The sequence below is a fragment of the Aphelocoma coerulescens genome, chromosome 5 (genome assembly GCF_041296385.1).
Source record: "Aphelocoma coerulescens isolate FSJ_1873_10779 chromosome 5, UR_Acoe_1.0, whole genome shotgun sequence".
NCBI lineage: Eukaryota > Metazoa > Chordata > Aves > Passeriformes > Corvidae > Aphelocoma > Aphelocoma coerulescens.
In genome coordinates, this window is record NC_091019.1 from 12,676,092 (window position 1) to 12,695,984 (window position 19,893).

General features: G+C 45.3%; 1 protein-coding gene across 5 annotated transcripts in view; it reads right to left on the minus strand.

Annotated features, from left to right (window-relative positions):
- TEAD1 (TEA domain transcription factor 1) overlaps positions 1-19,893 on the minus strand; it is a 153,526-nt gene that overhangs the window by 98,032 nt on the left and 35,601 nt on the right. For 3 of the 5 annotated variants that reach the window (XM_069016594.1, XM_069016593.1, XM_069016592.1), the window contains exon 1: positions 2,479-2,705. In XM_069016594.1, the coding sequence (XP_068872695.1) occupies positions 2,479-2,626 (148 nt within the window). In that variant the 5' untranslated portion in view covers positions 2,627-2,705. Of the gene's footprint in view, positions 1-2,478; positions 2,733-4,604; positions 4,715-19,893 lie in introns of those variants that run through there. The other 2 variants (XM_069016596.1, XM_069016595.1) reach the window with 2 other exon arrangements.

Consider the following 19,893-nt stretch of genomic DNA (forward strand, 5'->3'; position numbering starts at 1 on the left):
AATCAGTGATTGTCACAATGCATGGATAAATATGTTAATTAATTTATTTATACACTGGCACCAAAAAATGCTTCAAAACACCAAAAAGCAGATTTCAGGGGTAACTAGTGTGGTTGTAGGGATCCCGACTTAAAAAAAAAAAAAATGCAGCCAGCCTTATTTTGGCTGGTGAGCTGTTGAAGCCTAAGTAAGGCTTTAGAGCATAACTACACAATAAGCTTGTTTGTATATACACGCTTATGTACTCCTAGAAGGAGCACAACCTTCTAATTAGGCAAATCATCTGCCCTTTCCAAAGGAAAATAACAGCACCGAGAAGCAATCAAAACAGGCGGAAACGGGCGAGGAGGAGAGGACAGGAGAGATTATATTCCCTGGGGCAGGGGGAGAAGGGGAGTGCGGGAGAAGGAGGAGGGGGAAAAAACAAACCCAGGCAGGAAACTCGGCCCCGACAACTTTCTGCCGAGGGCAGCTGAGATGCTTCATCCCGACTCTTTCTTCCCACACAGGACGTTCGGTGTGGCCGCGGGGGTGACACGGCAGCTGCGGAGGGGGCCGGGTCACCCGGCAGTGCCCGTGACCTCGGGCGGGGCACAGCTGGTGGCAGCTGCAGCACCATCTGCTCGGGGCCGGCCCCCTCTGCCCCGCCAGGTAGCGGCGAGGGACGGGGGAGCATCCCCGGGGCACTGCCACTCACCCCGGGGTACGGCTACCCACCCCCGGAGCACTGCCACTCATCTCCGGAGCACAGCCACCCACCCCCGGAGCACAGCCACCTACCCCCGGGGTACAGCCACCTACCCCCGGGGTACAGCCACTCATCCCCGGAGCATTGCCACCCACCCCGGGGTACGGCTACCCACCCCCGGAGCACTGCCACCCACCCCCGGAGCACTGCCACCCACCCCGGGGCACTGCCACCCACCCCGGGGCACTGCCACCCACTCCGGAGTACAGCCACCCACCCCGGAGCACTGCCACCCACCCCGGAGTACAGCCACTCATCCCCAGAGCACTGCCACCCACTCCGGGGTACGGCCACCCACCCCGGGGCACTGCCACTCATCCCTGGAGCACTGCCACCCACCCCGGGGTACAGTCACTCATCCCCAGAGCACTGCCACCCAGCCCGGAGCACTGCCACCCAGCCCGGAGCACTGCCACCCACTCCGGGGTACGGCCACCCACCCCGGGGCACTGCCACTCATCCCTGGAACACTGCCACCCACCCCGGGGTACAGTCACTCATCCCCAGAGCACTGCCACCCAGCCCGGAGCACTGCCACCCAGCCCGGAGCACTGCCACCCACTCCGGGGTACGGCCACCCACCCCGGGGCACTGCCACTCATCCCTGGAACACTGCCACCCACCCCGGGGTACAGTCACTCATCCCCAGAGCACTGCCACCCAGCCCGGAGCACTGCCACCCAGCCCGGAGCACTGCCACCCACTCCGGGGTACGGCCACCCACCCCGGGGCACTGCCACTCATCCCTGGAGCACTGCCACCCACCCCGGGGTACAGTCACTCATCCCCAGAGCACTGCCACCCACCCCCGGGCACTGCCACCCACCCCGGAGCACTGCCACCCACCCCAGAGCACTGCCACCCAGCCCGGAGCACTGCCACCCACCCCAGAGCACTGCCACCCACCCCCGGAGTACGGCCACCCACCCCGGGGCACTGCCACCCACCGCCTCGGCAGGTGCAAAGGGGCACAGGGACACATGGGTAAGGGCTCTGCCGGCCCCAGGGAGGAGTTTGGAAAATGGAGACGAGAAAGGAACGGAGAGCTCGAGCTCGGAGCAGCGGGACGAGAGCTGCACAGCCCCGCGCAGCACATGGAGATGTCAGTACCCTTCCGCAGAGCGCGCGTTTATGGAATGCTGGCAGCGCGTCATCTGAGTTAGAGCAGGTCGCACGGAGGGAAGGGCGGGGAAAAAAACGAGAGAGAGAGAGAGAGAAAAAGAAAAGACACAAAAGCACCCCTAACTTGCCTCTTTCATGGAGAGGCTCCTGAATGCAACGAGAACTTTATCACTTTTCAGTTCCGTGTCGCTTAATCTGCCACACCACCATGCAGACTGCGCTTCCTATTTCCCTGTCTTCACCATTCAGTGAAAAATAAAGAAAAATGCCTATTTTTTTAATGCCTGAGGAGTGACACATTTAAATGCTTCTTTCAAATATTCGCATTTAGCCACAGCACAGAATTTGTCAAAGGCAATTATATAAGGTAACTAATAAGAAAATTCTGTATCAGTACTGTTTCCTAGTGCCAGCAGTGAAGGAACTGGCTTGGACAGTCCTGAAACACCACATCAGCTCAGCTGAGCTCTCTCAGCTTCGCAGATTTCTTCACCATTTACTCCAAAAGTACTAAAATCAGAACCAGGAATATTGTGTAGAAACAAGCAGGGCTCTACAGTTCTCATCTTGGAACAATTATTTCCAAAGGCTAAATATGTACCACTTACCATACATTTTGCCTTCATCTGATAAGATGATTTTCCTCCTCCCACATGGTGGATAGATAGCTAGAGCCTCCTGAAAGCTCTGTTCAATGTCAGGGCTCCAGACACCTTCTGCATCATTGTCAATAGGTTTATCTGCAGAATCACTCATTCTTTCAATATCTTCGGCAGGACTCTCGCTGCCGCTCCAGCTGCTGGGCTCAATGGTGATGGCTGGGGTCTCCAAGCCTAAGCCTGGAGTCTTCAAGGGAATAAACCTGCAACACAAACAACCAACCCCAAAAGGCATTAAAGGCATGGAACTCCAGGCAAACATTTCTGCCTACTTCTGATGCTAAGTTAACAGCAGCTGAGCAGTAACGTGAGCACAGGAAGCACCCAGGAAAAGTGAAAAATTAAGAAGCATTCTACCTCAAATGAGCAGAGGTGGAGCAATAAGGCTGTCAGAAGGGGAACTCTATCACATTTTCTGTGTGCAATTACATGAGGGCATAGAGAATCAGATTATTTTTCACACATAGTCAAAGTGGGGGAAAACTCTCCAGCCACATTTCATCTGGCTGAAGACTGGCACCCTTAAAATAACAAGCCAGATCCTCAGGCAGGGGGAAATCAGTGTATTTCCACTGGCTGGAAGGGAAGCACACCGATTTATGCCACAGTGACCACCAGAGCCTAAAACCATTTGAACCTAAAACCAAAAGCAAAAACTATTGTTCACATTCATCCGGATGTCAGTGGATTTAATGGAATTATACCAGTGATGCCACAACTCAATGTAATTAACTGGAAAAGGCTGTAATTTTCAGATCTTACCCAAATAAATAATACAATCAGAATCCAAGCTACATACAAAAAGAAATCTTTAAAATGATAATACCAGAGCAAGGAATTACAAGAGAACATATATGCTTTGCCTGATTTAAAAGGTCTCTGTCGCAGAACCAGAGCAGAACAAAAATTACAAGCTTCAAGTTGCTGAATCAATTTAATAAGAAATAATTTAATATAGCTGCACCTGCTCACACTAGCAGAGCTGCAGATCTGTCAGTGTTCCTTTTATATTTTTGAGAGAAATACAACTCTGCTATAAAGACTTGCTCCAGGCAAAAAAGCTGCTATACCAGACCACGTTCACCTCTGCTGTAATTCTTTGGGAAGTCAGTGAAATAACACCAGGAACAGATTTGGCTCAACATGTCTAGGCATAATGCAGTTTTATTTTGAAAAAAGAAGAGGTTTGGTGACTCTGACTGATCTAAGTGGATAGGAGTGTTCAAACATGCATACATGCACTGCAAACACAGTTAAAATCTAGTTTCCTGGATAAACACTCAAAACCTCTAAACTATAACATTTTTATTCTGCTGGGGCAGAAGAGAGGGGCTTCCCCTCGCACACACCTCCATCCTCCTGCTGATACACCTCTCACTGGGGTCTCAGGACGTGGCAAAACAACAAGTGAAAAGCAGCAGAACAGCATTCACCCCACGGAGGAACAAGGGGAGGGTGTACATGGAAGGCCATGACACCTCTGACAAAATACCTTTGGTCTGGAGAGCTCCCTGAAAGAGGAAATATTTACAGCAGCCCTCACCCGAACTCCCCAGCCAACCAACCGCTAGAGATAACCAAAACCTGACAGTCCGGTCCCACAGAGGCCACGGTGTCTTGAAAAAAACCAGAGCTGCAGCTGGGGAAACTGGGAGCAGGCTCTCAGTCTCACAGACCAACATTACCCGTTTGACACCCAAAGCACAGGGTATTTCCACTTCTCCAGGCTCTAGCAGGAGCTCAAAGGGATCAGTACATGTGAAATAGGCTCCCATGAACTTGGTTTTCCTTGCTTGCCTGTCTGTTTCTACAGAGAGGCATTTCTTGACTTTGCATTGCTTTGAACATTTCAGCACAGCTTACGAAAATGTTAGTGCCTCCCCACCCATAACAGGCAGGCTAATCACTGTCTCAAACGCCTTTTAATAACTGATAATGAGGGAGCAGATGGATTTGCAGGGAACCACACACATGTGAGTGGGTGAGAACTCTGGCCAAATGCACCACTCATTGTCTGGGAAATCCACAACGCACAAAATTTTTTAAGTTGTCATCACACAAAGGGAGACACAAACCTTGATAAAATAGTGAAACCCCATCCATCAGAACCCTCAGAAGGTTGAAGGGTTGACTCAACCTCTTGAAGAGTTAAATCTTGTATCCAAGATTTAGTCAAAGCATAATCACAGTGATACTGGGAAACTACTGACAAAAACATTCATGTCCATTTAAGCCTTCACACAGAGGGAGAATTTTTGGTAAATGAGAGGTAATTGAATGTTGATGGGGATAATTAGGGGGAGGGGTCAGTTTTATTGCCATAGTGCTGGGGAAAATGGCTGCTGGAGGGTTTATTGGCCTCACATGATCGAACCACGACGAGTGTTTCAGAAGACAGCACGGAGTGGGATGCATCACTGGCTCTGTTTTCCAAAGGTGCCTATGGGAGGAAATCCTTCCCCTCCCTGAGCTCAGGCCCAACGGCTTGCAATGCACAGCACAGCCATGGGCAGCTTCTGCTCAGCTCAACCACCCTCTGCTTACAAAATCTGCCACAGTCATAGCCTCAAGTCCTATTATCATCCTATAAACCAGCCCTTGTTATTACATTATGCTGAAATAATAATTAAAATGCACAAGGAACACAGTGAGGCTCTAAAGTAATTAATGTTACTTGATAGTCATGTTATATCTTGCATTGTGTTTACTGGTGAATTTTCCCTAATGTGCTATCTCTCTTCCCATTCCTTTTTACCTACTTGCATAGCATCTTGAGGCACTCATAGCTACTGTTCCAGCCTCTAAAGTGTAAGATAACCAAGTGTTTTTTGCAGAACATCTGTACAACAGGGGCGTGGAGCAGCCTGCTGGAAGAAAACCTCTCATATTAAAGGTTATTTCCATTTTGGTGAATGCTGACACTGCAGATCAAGCCAGAGGGCCAAGGAGGAATAAACCTTGTATTACAACTGCTAAATGGCCCCCTCTTATTTCAGGAAAAAAATGAGCTAACTCAGTTAATCATTTCCAGCTCAGCTCTAAGTATCAAAACCCAATTCCACCTCCTCCTTAGCTTGAATTCTAAGGACTCAACTGTGATGAAAAATTTCAGACCTGTTATGCTGGAGTTCAACACAATTATCAAAAATAATACAAGCTGTCAACAGATGAGCTCTGTTGCACATTTCTAATGAGCTATAAATCTCATGTGAAAAAATGTGCATTTACAATCTGATTTAGATTTAGAAAAAACTTTAAAAAGCGAGCCTTCTTTATATTAGCAAACTCCAAATCTTGCAATGCCACCTTTCAGCAGAGGAAGAGCTAAGCTCCTGGGGGCAATTAGCCCCACCTCCCCTGCCCAAAGTCAGAGATTGTACACATGACAGATCAAGCTGAAGAGTTCTGTATGTGCTCTTTATCATGTTAACTTTCAGAGAACCAATTTCCTACTTGCACTTTCTGTTAACAAAACTAAAACACATCAACACTATCTAGAAAACCAACCAACCAAAAAAAAAAAAAGGCCCAAAGCCCACAAAAAAATAGAGCAACAAAAAAAACCCCCAAACTCAAAAGATTTTGACTCACCTTTTTGTACATTCTAAGACAGCTTAAAGCACACTACTGCAGTTTAGGAGGTCTCTCTTCAGAGTTTTCCTTCTAACACCAGCCTTATACATTTCAAGACAGCTTCCCCTGTGCATAAAACTCTTTTAGCTGCAAACCAAATGCATCTGTCTTGCAGTTGCTTTCTACTCTCTGCAGTTAAGTCAGTTCTAAATATATCTGTTTTCCTCATGCAGTTATTAAGACACTTTTTCTCTGCATGTTGGAGGTATGTCCCTCCCGTCAAACATCAGAGTGTCACACTTAGGAACAGAGAAACCATTAGGGGCAACAGAGGGTTTTATAAACATGTTTTATAGCCAGGCCATTCAAGACAGCTTGGTGAGCTACAAGATATGACTTACTGTCATTATGTTCACTCACTACAGTAACTTGAAAAATTACTTTAAAATCTCAGAGAAACAAGGCTAGCTGTTGTCAGAGCTGATCAAACCAATGCATTTAGCTAAAACCAAATGATAGCCCACAACTTCTTATTAAGGGAATGGTTTCTTTGCTTAGACAAAACATTCTCCTATGCCTTTATGAGCCATGCAAACCTGGACTTGCCCAGAAAGCTGCTGCTCACAGACCAGCAACTGAGATCAATGGCTCCTCACAGCAGCGTAGGACAAGTGCAGATTTACGGCCTTGGTATGTTTCATAGCCTTTAATATTTGCACAATGAACTAACACAGAAATGCTGTCTTTCAAAAGTCATTAGAGCTGGATCTTATTTTACAATGTCTTCCAAAAGTTAAACCATTTTCTCTTTTGTTTAATTAATTTACTTTCTTGAATGTCAGTGTACAGGTGCCAAATGGTGCCTTCTCTGTGCTATCAAATAACCCCTAGAAAAGGATTAATGCTCTGCAGAGTCATTCTTGTGCAGGAACACAAGAATGACTGAAAACATGCCTTGGTTCTGAGAGCTGTCTGAGGGAAAAAACTGTTATGTTTCCCAAGTCTTCTAAACTGTGTCTGCTCGAAGGGGATCAAGTGCAGGTATTTCTGAGACTGAGCACCAGTGTTGTTACCCACACTGATCTTCTTGCTATGAACAGCTGCAGAGTGCTACCAAATCATTCTTACAGCCAGATCAATATTTCTAAAACATGTCTTTCAGAAAAAATCTTAATTCTTGAGGAAGAGAGTTCAAGTGTTGAAGGGGTAAATAACACTTTTAAGAATACATTATATTTTTAGTTCATGAACAACCTCATCTTCGCCTCAGTTATTTAAAAACAATGGCATGAGGAATCCAACAAGCTTTTTATAAACATCAAGATGGTAATGAGCAGATGAGCGCAAACCAACTAATTCTAAATTTGCAGATGGCAGATTTTCTCTGAAGGTTTGAAAAGTTGCAGGCCCATGGGATTTTCTTTCTGCTTTGTTCAGCAGTGCAAATCCACAGCTGGAGCGCCAAAGCTCTGGAGAGAATCCAGAGGAAGAAACTTATCAGATCTAGAAAACATGACCTACCAGGAAAGGAATTGGGTTTGTTTAAATTTAGAGAAGACTGATGTGAAAAGATAACCACTTTCAAATAAGGAAAAGGTAAGAGCAAAGCAGAGAAGCAGCTCTTGGCAATTTCTATCAGGGCTAAGATATGAAGCAAAGTACCCGAGTTGCAGCAAGAAAACCATAGGTTGGGCATTTGGAGGATCGTTCTGACCCCACCAACAGAAGTGCTCAGTTTCCAGGGGTGCTGGGGAATTGCTGGGGAACAGAGATTGTTCCAAGCAGGTGACACAAGCATGTCTCAGGAACCAGCTCAGCACTGTGTGGACTAGGGCCATGACCTAGATGATGCCATGAGACTGGGCAGCAAAAAGCCCCAACAGAAGGAAGCCTGCAGTGGGAGCACATCCTTGGCTAGGCATGGGGGAATCCAGCTGTCTGAGAGACTTCCCCGATGTCCCAGTGACCAGACAGCTTTGTCAGCTGCAGGGCAGAAATCCAGGCACAACCAGGCTTCCTCCTGCGGATGCCTGTGGAGCTCCTCTGCCCTGCACAGCTGCTGGACACTGCTGCAGGAACACTGTGGGCTACAGACACCTTATCAAAGCAGCCAGGATGGAAAGGAACACCAAACCACCAGGCTGGGGAGCAGAAGGCTCCATCTCCTTCTGGTGCTGTCCATGGGAGTTTTGGGAAATGAGGCTGCCTCATCCCCAGACACCCCATTCTACCAGACACCTGCTGAACTGCCTGATCCTCCCTGTCACACCCAGGTTTCTCAAGCTCTCTCTGCACTGATTAAAGTAAATATGGAATTGGTGGGAAGGTTGAATTTCTCTAGGATTTTATCCTTCTACTTTGCCAGTGAAAGTATTTTTGCAGTGTTTATGCAAGTCAAGCATGCAAAGAAATTACTTCTTTATTTACAAACAAATTCATAGTGGATTTTGTAGCTGTGATGTGTAACTGTGTATGGATTTTTCTGATTCTCTGAGGTGTTCAAATGGCATTACTTTCAGGAAAACACTATATTTATTCAAGCCACTTTACATATAATTTTTTTTATGAGGAATGGATGTAGCACAGTACGAAGAATAAAAATGTAAATAATTTACAGAGCATCCAATGGTGAAATCATTAGATTAAAATTACTTCATATTGTATTTTTGTTACAAGTTCTACTTATCAGCAATTATTCCCTCTAAGAAGAAAGAGCACAGGAGAGAGAAGCAGCCCATTTCTAGGATAAAGTATTCCTTTAAAACTCAGTCAGACTAATTCAGCCATTCACATTTGCCACTGAAATGAAAAAAAGAGATTTTCTTTGACTGCGAGAACACTTCAGGAAGAAATTCTGAAGCTGTGCTTTTTTGTGATCAAATAGTTGCATGCAATGGTGCTTCCACGTACTTCCTATCATTCATATAAACTAGCTTTGTTATCCTAAGACTGAATTTACCATTTCTTGCTTGGGATTCAAGCTGTTTATTAACTGCCAACTACCTATTTCGGATTTGTCTTTGGGATCTGTGCAGGAATAACATGATCAGTCCAACTACAGCCACAAGAGCACCTGTGAAAAGCACATGATGTTTTTTCCTGAGGTGAGTGCATTATGCAGTGAATTTGGATGCACTTCCTTCTCCTCAACTACCACACTCAGGGTACTCACAAAAGTAGTAGGAAGGCAGTGCCATGCCAGAGTGTAAAATACCAAAACCATGTAACTTAACATCAGTAAAGTGATGGTTTTCTTCCAACAGAACTTGGCAGCCTGCTCATCTGAGAAGATTTACACATGTATTTTCACAAACTGTAAGGAAACTTCTGAACAAAGGGTGACTGAGATCAGCAAGAGCAGGCAGCATATAGGCCTAAATGTGAAATTAGGATTACATGAAGTATTTATAAAGAGAAACAAGGCATTCTCCTTGAATTGCTCATTTTTTTTGCTTATAGAAACAGATTACTCAGCAAAGAGTGGGTTGATGCTAATACATGGGAATTCTTCCCTTTGGAAACAGCTCTCATCTCTGCACTCTTTATGCAAGCGAAAAGTCTATTTGGTACCACTCTGAGAGCTTCATTTATTTACTTTTCCAAAGGCTGCTTTTGTTGATAGATACAATTATTGTCATAAGGATGTTGAGTCATTAGCTCCAACCCAATTTTCTTGTCCATTAGTTTTAATTTTGTACAATTAATAAAATGGTTCTCCTTCTCAGTGGGAAATGACTGGATTCCGACTGTGCCTACACCATACTCACGGCTCAGGAGGCTTTGTGCTGGCTCACCAGGATGCCTTCTGCAGGCAGCTCCAGCTTCAAACCATGTGTTATCAGGCTAGTGACCAGCAATCCAGCATGCCAAAGTGCTGCACATCACTCATGGTCCATGGTCTGCACTGATTACCAAGTTATCACCGGGTAGGTGAATCTCAACATACCCCTGGTGAATCCCTGTCTCATTATGGTCACAGCTGCTCCAGATACAATTCCTTCCCCATGTGATACCGAAGCAGCCACACTCATCCTAGGTGCTAGTGCTCATTTACACCCAGCTGGTTTCAATTATAAGGGTGCTCCTGGGATTTAACCCAGCTCCACCACTGCACTGTGGTGGCAACCAACAAAGATTATTCTAAATATGACTTGGCACTCAGTGGAATGAAGAACAGTGAGCAGCACCATGTCTGGCTTGCTTTTGCTAATTGCCAACACGAAGCAAAGGAAAGGATAAAATATTTACTGTGTCTCAGAAGGAGAAGCCATTCTCCCTGCAATAACCCAGCTGCTGTGCTGTGCAGTAGGCGCTGACCAGGCACCTCCTGCCACCCAACGGGGGCGGCTCCAGAGCAGCAACACCCATTGCCAGTGCAACGCCGTGGGGTGTGCTCAGCCCAGCTGTGTGCCAGCTGGGACATTTCCATGGCAAAAGCTGCTAGCCTGTGCAGTGGGGATTATTGATATTTCACTCATTGGACAGTTATGCACCTTTGAGAAGAATGGTCCGTGATTGAGGTGGGTCTGTCCATTTGGGGCAGGGGGCTCTGCTCCCAGAGCAAGCGGAACGGCGTGGGCTTGCCCAAGGACTGTTCTTTGGCACTGAAAAATGGTCTGTAAGAAACACTTCCCAGCCCAAGACCTGTAGGTAGAGGTCACAGAAGGTCCCTCAGGGCAAGGTCTGCAGCCACTGCTTTGCTTGGGGCATGTTTGTGGAGCACGTGTTTGGCAGGTCACCATAATCCATCCTGCTGCCAACACACGTAAACAGAAAGTGAAAACTAGTGTGTGTAACTGCCAGGACAATAAGTTTTTTTGATGTATAAGACTGGGAAATGGGACAGAAAAATAGGTGCAGTTCTTGCTCACGTGCAATAACTGTCTATTCCTTGAGTGCTTACCCCGTGGAGGCTGAGGCAGGGGTTCAGTGTGGACAGAGGCTCTGTGCCTTCCCAGTGACTCCACAAATTACCAGTTACAGCATAAAAGCCCAAAGAAAAGAGTCACTGGCCCTCCTTCAGCTCCAGTGCTGTTCACCTCTCCCTGCCTCTCCGTACACACAGCTTTGGGATCCAGACCTGGATCCAGGCACAGACACACTCAGTACCCTTGGAGCTGTCCATCTTCTGCATCTACTGGTGCTTTTCCCATCTGTCCCATCTACCTGGGAGTATGTGAGTGATGCAAATGCAGTGAGTGGCTTTCACATGGGTAAATAGATGATCTCTTCTTTGTAGTTTGCTGTCACTGCCTTCCCACAGCATCGCTGAGCAATTATTTGCATTTTGTACCCCAAAAGCCAAACTGGAACCATTAATACCACCTACCAAGTGTTATAAATACCAGAATGAGGTACATCCTTGATCTCTGGTGTGTTACGAGCTTCCTGTTGGGACCACATATGATCCATGGCTCACACAAATGATGGACTTGGCAGCAAGTTGTTCTGTCTAGATGTAGCTCTGAAACCCAGTTTTTCCCCCCCGACTCCCTGAGCCTCCCTAGTTTTATTGGAGTTCCCATGTCACACAGACATTTGCAAAACCAGATGGAATTCTTCACATTCATAGCTCTCTTATTCTATTTCTGGCATATGACTAAGTGGTTTTGTACTCCAGCACTAGATTTTTTCTTTTTTTTTTCTTTTTTTTTTTTTTAATAATAGCTTGTTTTCAGGATGAAAGGTTTTTTTCCACAATGGCTGCAAAAACATGAGTGTTCACTCTAACGGCTCTTAGTGAGGTGGAGAAAGGGACAGAAAGCCACCTGCTTGAACAGCTTAATATAAGTTCAGTCAGGAAAGGGAAAACCAATGCTATTTGAAGGGTGGTCCAACATCTGACTGTTCACACGTAACGTAAAACTTTGGCCTATATAAAAAAACATTTTATATAATGATTTAAGTATTCTGTTAAACAGGTACAAAAAAGGCACAGCGAAGTGAAAGGTTCATTCATTTACTCAGGTGCATTTGTTTAAACAAGAAACAGCCACATGATTAACTCTTTCCCTATTCCAAGCTGAAGAAGGTCCCCTCTTTTACAAAGCAGGAGAAAAGCAAATTTTGGACAAACTGCAACATCCAATTGGCCAAAGCCACCCCTGGAATCCAGTGCTGGTACCTTTCATCCCTCAAGCCCACTTGTTCTCTGCTTTGCAGATGTTACACAAACACTCCTTTGTGTAAGTGCAAACACACACACACAGACGTTCTCAAACATTTGCTGGAAGAGCTAAATTGCTGCTGAAATTCATTTTACAAGTTTAGAAGCTCTACCAAACAGTCTCTGTGAGCTCTATCCCTCTAAAACTGCTACAGAGGTTGTGAATGTCTCATGCTCACTTGAATGTGCTGGTTTTGTATCAGGCAAAACCAGGAAAAAATAATTTTATTCTGCTTTGGTGTTACTACTTGAGCTACAGCCCCAGGCTCTGATTCTGACAACAGAGCTATTTTATACATATGAATAATCACTCCAAGTTTAATGAAGCTACTCACATCTCCGTTAGCAATTGTTTTGGCTGCAAAAAGGCCCTGCCTATCAGCCCTGGAGGAGCCTGGAAACAGAGGAGTGTTAATACTGGGAGGCTCATTTTGGGAAAGGCCATGGTTTTCTGGTGATAGGACACAGAACTGCAAGACAAAAATACCCAAAAAACTGAAGGGGTGAAATCACAGTGCCACAGCCCTCAGAAAGGCTGAGATTTAATCCCAATTTTCTCCCTTGTTCTCGCCAACTCTAAACAGAGATTTCAGAAACCAGCATGTGAGATCAGCTAGGACTTGGGGTCCATGTCAACTACTCACAACATGTCTACAGTCTTCATCACACGCCAGCACTGGAAACCCCACCTTGGGTTTTTGTGTGCACAGAAAAATCAAAGCAACCATTTTGTTTGCAAGTGCAGTAGCTGTCAAATAAAAATACTTTAACTCATTTTGTCTTCCAACTGCTAGCAGTAGTGTTATGGGCAAATTACCCACCAAATTAAATTTTAAGTCTGAGCTGTTCATCTGTCTATTACAAAGGAAGCCTTCTATGTGAGGAAATGAGCATTACTAATACAGCACTTCTACACTGCAACTTCTTTCCTCCATCTCACTCTTGCCCCCAACACCTGTCCTCCCCCAGGTGGTGAATGCATTGGCATTGGCTCCACTGACATCCATAGGACTGTTTCATAGAGATAGTGACAGATCTATAGCTTGCACTGTGCCCATAATGGAAAACTTATTTCTTGCATCTCATATAAGATTCCTCTGAGAGTTGAGGATGTTTTTATGCAGCAGGACTTGCATCTTCTGCAAGGGAGTAGTAGAAAACACTTTCCTGCTGAGATCCTGAAACAATCCCAAACTGTGGCAATCTTTAATTGCCATAATTGAACATAAGTAAAACCTGCAATGACTGGCTGTAGCATTTTCAAAACTCAATATAATAGTTATGCATTTCTTATACACAGAATAATATAGTTATTCTGCACTTCTCTTGTAGTTATTGCCTGTTGAGGAAGCAATTTCTGTCTTAAGCTCTGACTTATATTTCCAATCTATTTCAACTCCTTGTTCACTGTAGTTTAATCCTGCTTCAGGGGGTGTCAATCTTCCACAAAAATAACTTTGCTGGCAACCATTAGAATTGTGAATTCACTGGACACCGGCAGAGCTAAAGAAGAGATGGCTGGGTTCAGGCAGCAGAAAATAAAACATCTAAAAACCCAAACAAACAACACAAGCCTAGGAACTAATCCTGATAATTCTCCTGGACTTTAAAAATCGTGAATTTAACAAAAATAGCGATCTCCCAGCACACTCATTTCTGCCACAGCACCCCTTCCTCCCCTGTGCTCACCATGCCCATTTTCATGGGCAATCATCACCTGCCTCAAGAACGGCTTCCCTGTCCAAGAGCTCGCTCCGGGTTTCCAGCTCTGACTGCAGCCCCAGGCACCCCCCAGGAGCTGTCCCATAAAGGTGTGATGTGGAGACCATCACCTGCCCTGGATCTGCCCAAGCTCAGCAGACCCTGCCCATCTTCCCCTACTGAGTCATCCTCCTGCTGCTCCCCAGCTGGAGCTGTGTCTTGGAAAGGGAGTGTTGGACTCATCCAGCCCCACGGGGAGGGCTGTGCTGGGGGTTTTCTCTGCTCTCTGCTCGCTCCCGCCTGGCACTCACATCTGTCCCTGCCACGTGTGGAAGAGGGGGCGGGAAGTGAGCCCCAGCAGAAGTCCTTGCAGAGAGGAGCCTCTCCAACGAGATAGTTTTGTGGTGATATGAAAATATATTAAATTCTTCAGATTCCCCAGGGGAAGGAGAATATACAACAAAATGCCAGTAACGTTTTCAAATGACAAAAGAAAAGTGTTTCTCCCCACAGTGGTCAAAAATACCTTGCTAAACTAGCCAATAGTTGAAATTTCTGGTATAAATACAATGCCTCTATCAGAGTATTACTTAGTATCTGAAGGTTACACACTATCAAAATCTGTTCAGGAACAACAGTTAACACTCTTGCATGCACACAGCTCTATTCAAAATACTTAGTCAAGCTCAGAAAAAGACAAACAGACTCAATTATTTATACATTTGAATTATGTTAAATCACATTAGCTCTTCAGAATTACCTCTGTTTTTCATAAAGTCTATGCACAAGTGCTCCTTTAAGTCAATGGATGTTTTTATTGTAGTGAAAACTGAGCACCTGTAGCATGGCTTCTCCAGTATGTATTGAATTAGAGGCTAAGGGTGGCTTCATGTTGACAGCTGAGACTTCAAATTTCACTATTTAATTCACCACCACAAAACACCATTAAAACCCTGCACTTTTTTTGTTTTTACATTTCAGGCTGCAGGCTTTTCAGCCCTTGCAGGGCAGACCTCTCTTTGAGCTACAACAATTTCTGGACTTGCAGCATAAGCAAATGTCAGAATGGCAGATCTGACTATCAATCCTGAATTATTTTGTTTCTAGTGAATCTAACACTTCAAGAAAAGCGTTGAAGTGTCCTTGGTTCTTCTCCTGCTTAGCCATTGATTTGCTTATGGTTCTTTAAACCTTCCCGTGCTTTACTGTTCATCACATCCTCTTCACTGAGCAGCTCAGGCAGGTTGTGATCCAGTACCCTCAAACCTTACTGCTAGTTAAATCCCTGGGAATCCTAGGCAAATCTATTTTGCTTAACTATTTTTGATATTATTAATATTAAATGAATACAAATAAGAAGGAGAGAGTGACCCAGACAAAAAAGAATGACCCAGAAAGGGAATGAGCCAGCAAATGACCCAGAGAAAAGAAAGTATTTTGGCTTTCTTCCTCAGAATAGCTGTTGGTTTCCTCAAATGACATTTTTAAAATTTTATTTGAAAGCATTAAAAAAATGCTGATGAACATTACAGTAGAAGCAAGCTTGGCTCTTGGTAGAGAAACATTATGACTTAGAGCCAAGGACTTATTTTTCACATGTGAATTATTTTTTGAACAGCATTTCCTGGCTCAGTGTCACTGCACCACAGATAGATATGACAGCAGATAAGTACACGAGATTTTAGATCAACAAGAGTGTTACTTTTACAATGAATACATTTGTAGTCAGAGCTCAAAAGTGGGTTTATTTCTGCTGTGCATGAAAGATGTATTGCACACTATTTTATTAATACACTTTTCCTCTTAAAATGGAATGTAATTCAAATTTTCTGACACTGCAGCTGCAATGGATTTCCTAACCATGTGGATTTACAGTAACAAACTCTTCAATTTTCTTCCCCCTCTAGCTCACCTCTCTGCCACCTTGATTTATTTCTGTTTCACAGCTGTGCCTACCAAATGATTCTTGCTCTCACACCACACTTTCCCCCCTCTTCCTGCAGCTGATACAAACTAAAACACAAATTTTATGGGAATGTGAAATTAAAGAACTCTCAGAGCAAGAATACAATGTCCAGAATTGAAGGGAACAATTTACCAGAGGGTGGGCAGAACAACCCGAAGGCTGGAGGTTCAAATCTAGAAAAACTTTAAAATTCTCAGCTTAGATTCCACCATCAGTAGTCACTACAGCACACCAGGAACTCTTCCCTTCATGAAATTTACCCACCTCTGGGATTTACAGCACTAACCACCACAAGCAGCAATTGCTTGAGTTACATAAATAAAGCCCCAAATATTCCACTCTCAAAATCAGTGTTGCTGCTTTCAAAACTGGCACCAGAAAACCTTAGTAGCACAAACATTATCCAAAAGGCAAACCAATCCAAATAAATAATGAAAACCAGATCGAAGCAGAGAACAAGGACACACTGAGGACCAGCAAAATGAAATTAATGGGTAAAATACTGATGAAAACTGAGGGAGCGTGCCCTCAGCTCCTTCCCCTCTCCAGAGCAGCACAGATGTGAAGGAGAGCTGGGTGCTGTGCCCCATCCAGCAGAGAGCTTCCCTTTCTACAGTTACACAGGGATTCAAAGGGGCAGAGCCCAGGATGAAACTGTAGCCCTGTGTTTATGTACAAATTACTGAGAAGTTACTTAACCTTGAGCCATACCCTGACGTCATGAGCTTGGGCATCCTTAAGTCTCTCAGAAAGGGAACTGAAGGAAACCCTCTGGCTTGTCTTTATTCCTGAATATCCCTGCCCTGGGTCCTTGGTAGGGATACTGGGACACTGCCTGCCAGGGACAGGCTCTGAGGGAGCAGCAGAGTGTGCAGACCTCAATTACAGGGACGCTGCACTTGCAGGGCAGCCCAGCTGCCAACCACGCAGAGATTTGCAGCGATAACAATTATACTTAAAAGCCTCACTACACGTCTGAATGCATTTACACATTCTCCTTTTACTCTCTATTTATTATTAATGGCAGCTCAACTAATATCAAGACCCCGGCGTGTTTGGCACTGTAGGTGCACAGAAGGGCAGCAAGTTCTTGCTCTGAGGAGTTTACAGCCTAATTATAAATGACAGCAGATGGAGGGTAAACACTGTGAGCTGTTCTGCTTTTCATTAGGAAACTTAACTCAGGTAACAATTTCTAACCAGATAGGAACAATTGCACATTCAATCATGGGCCACAGCCCAGGCTGCAGGCGTATCCTGGTCAGTCTTACACACTGTGTGACAGTGGTTACTTCCAGGACAGATAACCAGGTCCCAGGAGATTTGGGGCTTTACAGATGACCACCTGTACAGAGATTTTGCAGGAAGCAAACAGGAAAGCATGTATTTAAATCCACATCTGTTCACCAAAGGACTTAATGTGTAAGCCCAGAACATGCATCTGATGGCATTTTGCACTTCCTCACATTTTAGGTGTCACTCCTAAGTCCACCTTAAATAAGCTGCCTAGGTAACTTCATATTAATCATCTGTGAAATCATTAAAGTCACACATTACCATTAAGATCTCCACAAAAACAGGATTTTGAGGTTGTAACTGATAAATTCTGTCCACCTGAGGACCATACTGGTAATTCACCAGGAAGCTGCAGCCTTATGTGTTTTACGCATCTTGAAACCCTGCACCCACCCTTGCTGTGGTAGCAGACCCATACCAGGCACCAGGCTCTGTGGGGCTTGGTATCAGCCACACACCAACATTTGAGGACCCCTCATCTGTAGGAAAGCACTGGGGACTGAGCTGAGCTAACAGTGCATGGGGGAACAGCTCCCATGGACAGCCCAAACGTTAGGGAATAGGATAACACTATACTGGGTCCTGAGGCTGGAGCATCAGGAGTGGGTTCAAGTGAGCAAGGAGCCCTGGATCTCTCAGACCACAGCTGAGCCTTGTGCCCTGGGTGGCAAACACAGCTCTCCCCTCGCTGGGATGTCCTGGGCAGGATGTTTTTGCATTCAGCCCTCTCAGAGGCCATACCTCAGTACTGCAGAGCACCAGAGACCCACCAGCTGTGCTTTGGATCTAAGAGATTAATGTCATGCTGAGACTTTATCTGCTGCACTTCCTACTGCTTTACAAGGACTCTGCAGCCTGTGCTGTAGGATTGGCAGCTTGCTGAGCCCTTCCCAGGGCCCTGGCAGGACACCCTGGGAGGACCTCTTGTGCAGAAGCTCGTTCACAAACAGCCGACCCTCAAGCGCAGGAGGTGCCAAGCACCACACGTTCCACGGAAGCCAGCCAGTGCCACAGGGGACTCACAGCCCCACACTCAGGACAAGAACTGAGTTTGCTAATACAAGGTACAGAATCACAGCACCACTTCCCGGGTCTGACAGAAAACGGGTGTGTAAAGTTCAGATTCCCACAGGGGCATGCAGCTGTTTTAGGAAGCCAGAAGTACCTAGCAAGCTACTGATTACCAGCCACATCCATGTAGAAGAAAGGTTATTTATTGCACCACACTGTGGGGATGACTGCATCAGCTAAGAGTCCTGGGCTTAAAAATCATTTTGTTCTCATTAGTAAATTCACAAACAACTCATAGAACAGGGGCAAAGTTCTTTATGGCTCCCTCACTTCCAAGGCCTCCCCAGGCTACCTTTGTCCGCCTTCCATAGCTGAGACACCTAAGGCTCCTGTGACCCTTCCCCATGCAATGAGAGCACTCTCAGCCACACATTTCCAGAGGAGATCTCTTTCCTGAGAAGCTACAACACAGCTATGCCAGCTAAAGATACCACAAGAACCAAACTCTTTTGGGTTATTCTCTATTCTCAAATAGACAAAGTCCACACAGGAAGATGGGCAGGTCTCCCCAGAAGTCCCAGCTCCGCAGAGTGCAGATGCAGGCAGAGGGGAGCTTGGTGTTCACACACACTGAGCCCTCCAGCAGCTCCCTGGGCTCAGCCTGCCATATGTGTGGAGGGTTGGCTCTCATACCCAGGCTTCTTCTTGTGGAGCCTAAACAGGGAGTCCAGCTATTGTTCTGGAGTAATAGTACAAATTCAGGATACATTTCACAGCACAAAAGGGTGAGAAAACCATTTTGCTACTGCAAAAAATTAAAAAATTTACTTAGAATTGGACAATTAATCTTCTTGGATTTGGTCTTGTCAAACATACCCTGTGTCTTATGGAGATTCTGCAACCTTCTTTATGCCACAGCCACATAAAATGTGAAGGAAAAAAAAGAAGACAACTCAGGGAAAAATACTTCATATTTCAGACTTCTCCTTCCTAATAAGCAAAATCCTTGATAGAAGACTTTTGTCCCAGCCAGGCTACAAGAATGATGTACAGGGACTGCATAAACATTGAATGTCTTTTGAGGATCCTGATGATTCTCCCTCAGAGAAACCACCATGGATCAGCTAAAGAAGAAATTTGAAGAGGAGACTGCTGCATGTCCAGATTACACTACTTCTGAGATATTATGCAGGGGGGAAAAAAAAATGTTTATACCCTTGGAAGACAGAATAATAATTTGAATTATAGGTCTCTCCTCCCAGGCAGCATCAGGATTAGACAACTGATGTAGAAAGCAAAAGATTTGAGGATGGCTTGAGACTTTACCACAGGAAATTTATGGCAAATTTTGAATAAATCCTCAAGTTGTCCTTCAATCTTCTATTCCTGTCTTCAAATGATTTTTCAGGTATTCCAGCAGGCCTGGGGAGAGGGCGATGGGTACATGGGCACTGGTGACTTCAAGGCTGCCTGCACAGCAAATCAGCACCAGAAACACAGGGTGACATCTCAAAGACAAGGAGGGTGCTTTCTATCTCCCACACTTAATGCAATTATGTAGATTTTCTGGGGGGCTCCTACCTCTGCTGTGACACACGTGGCAGCTCGTGGCAGTCCAGGACTGATCCAGAGGCAGAGTACCTTCACCCCA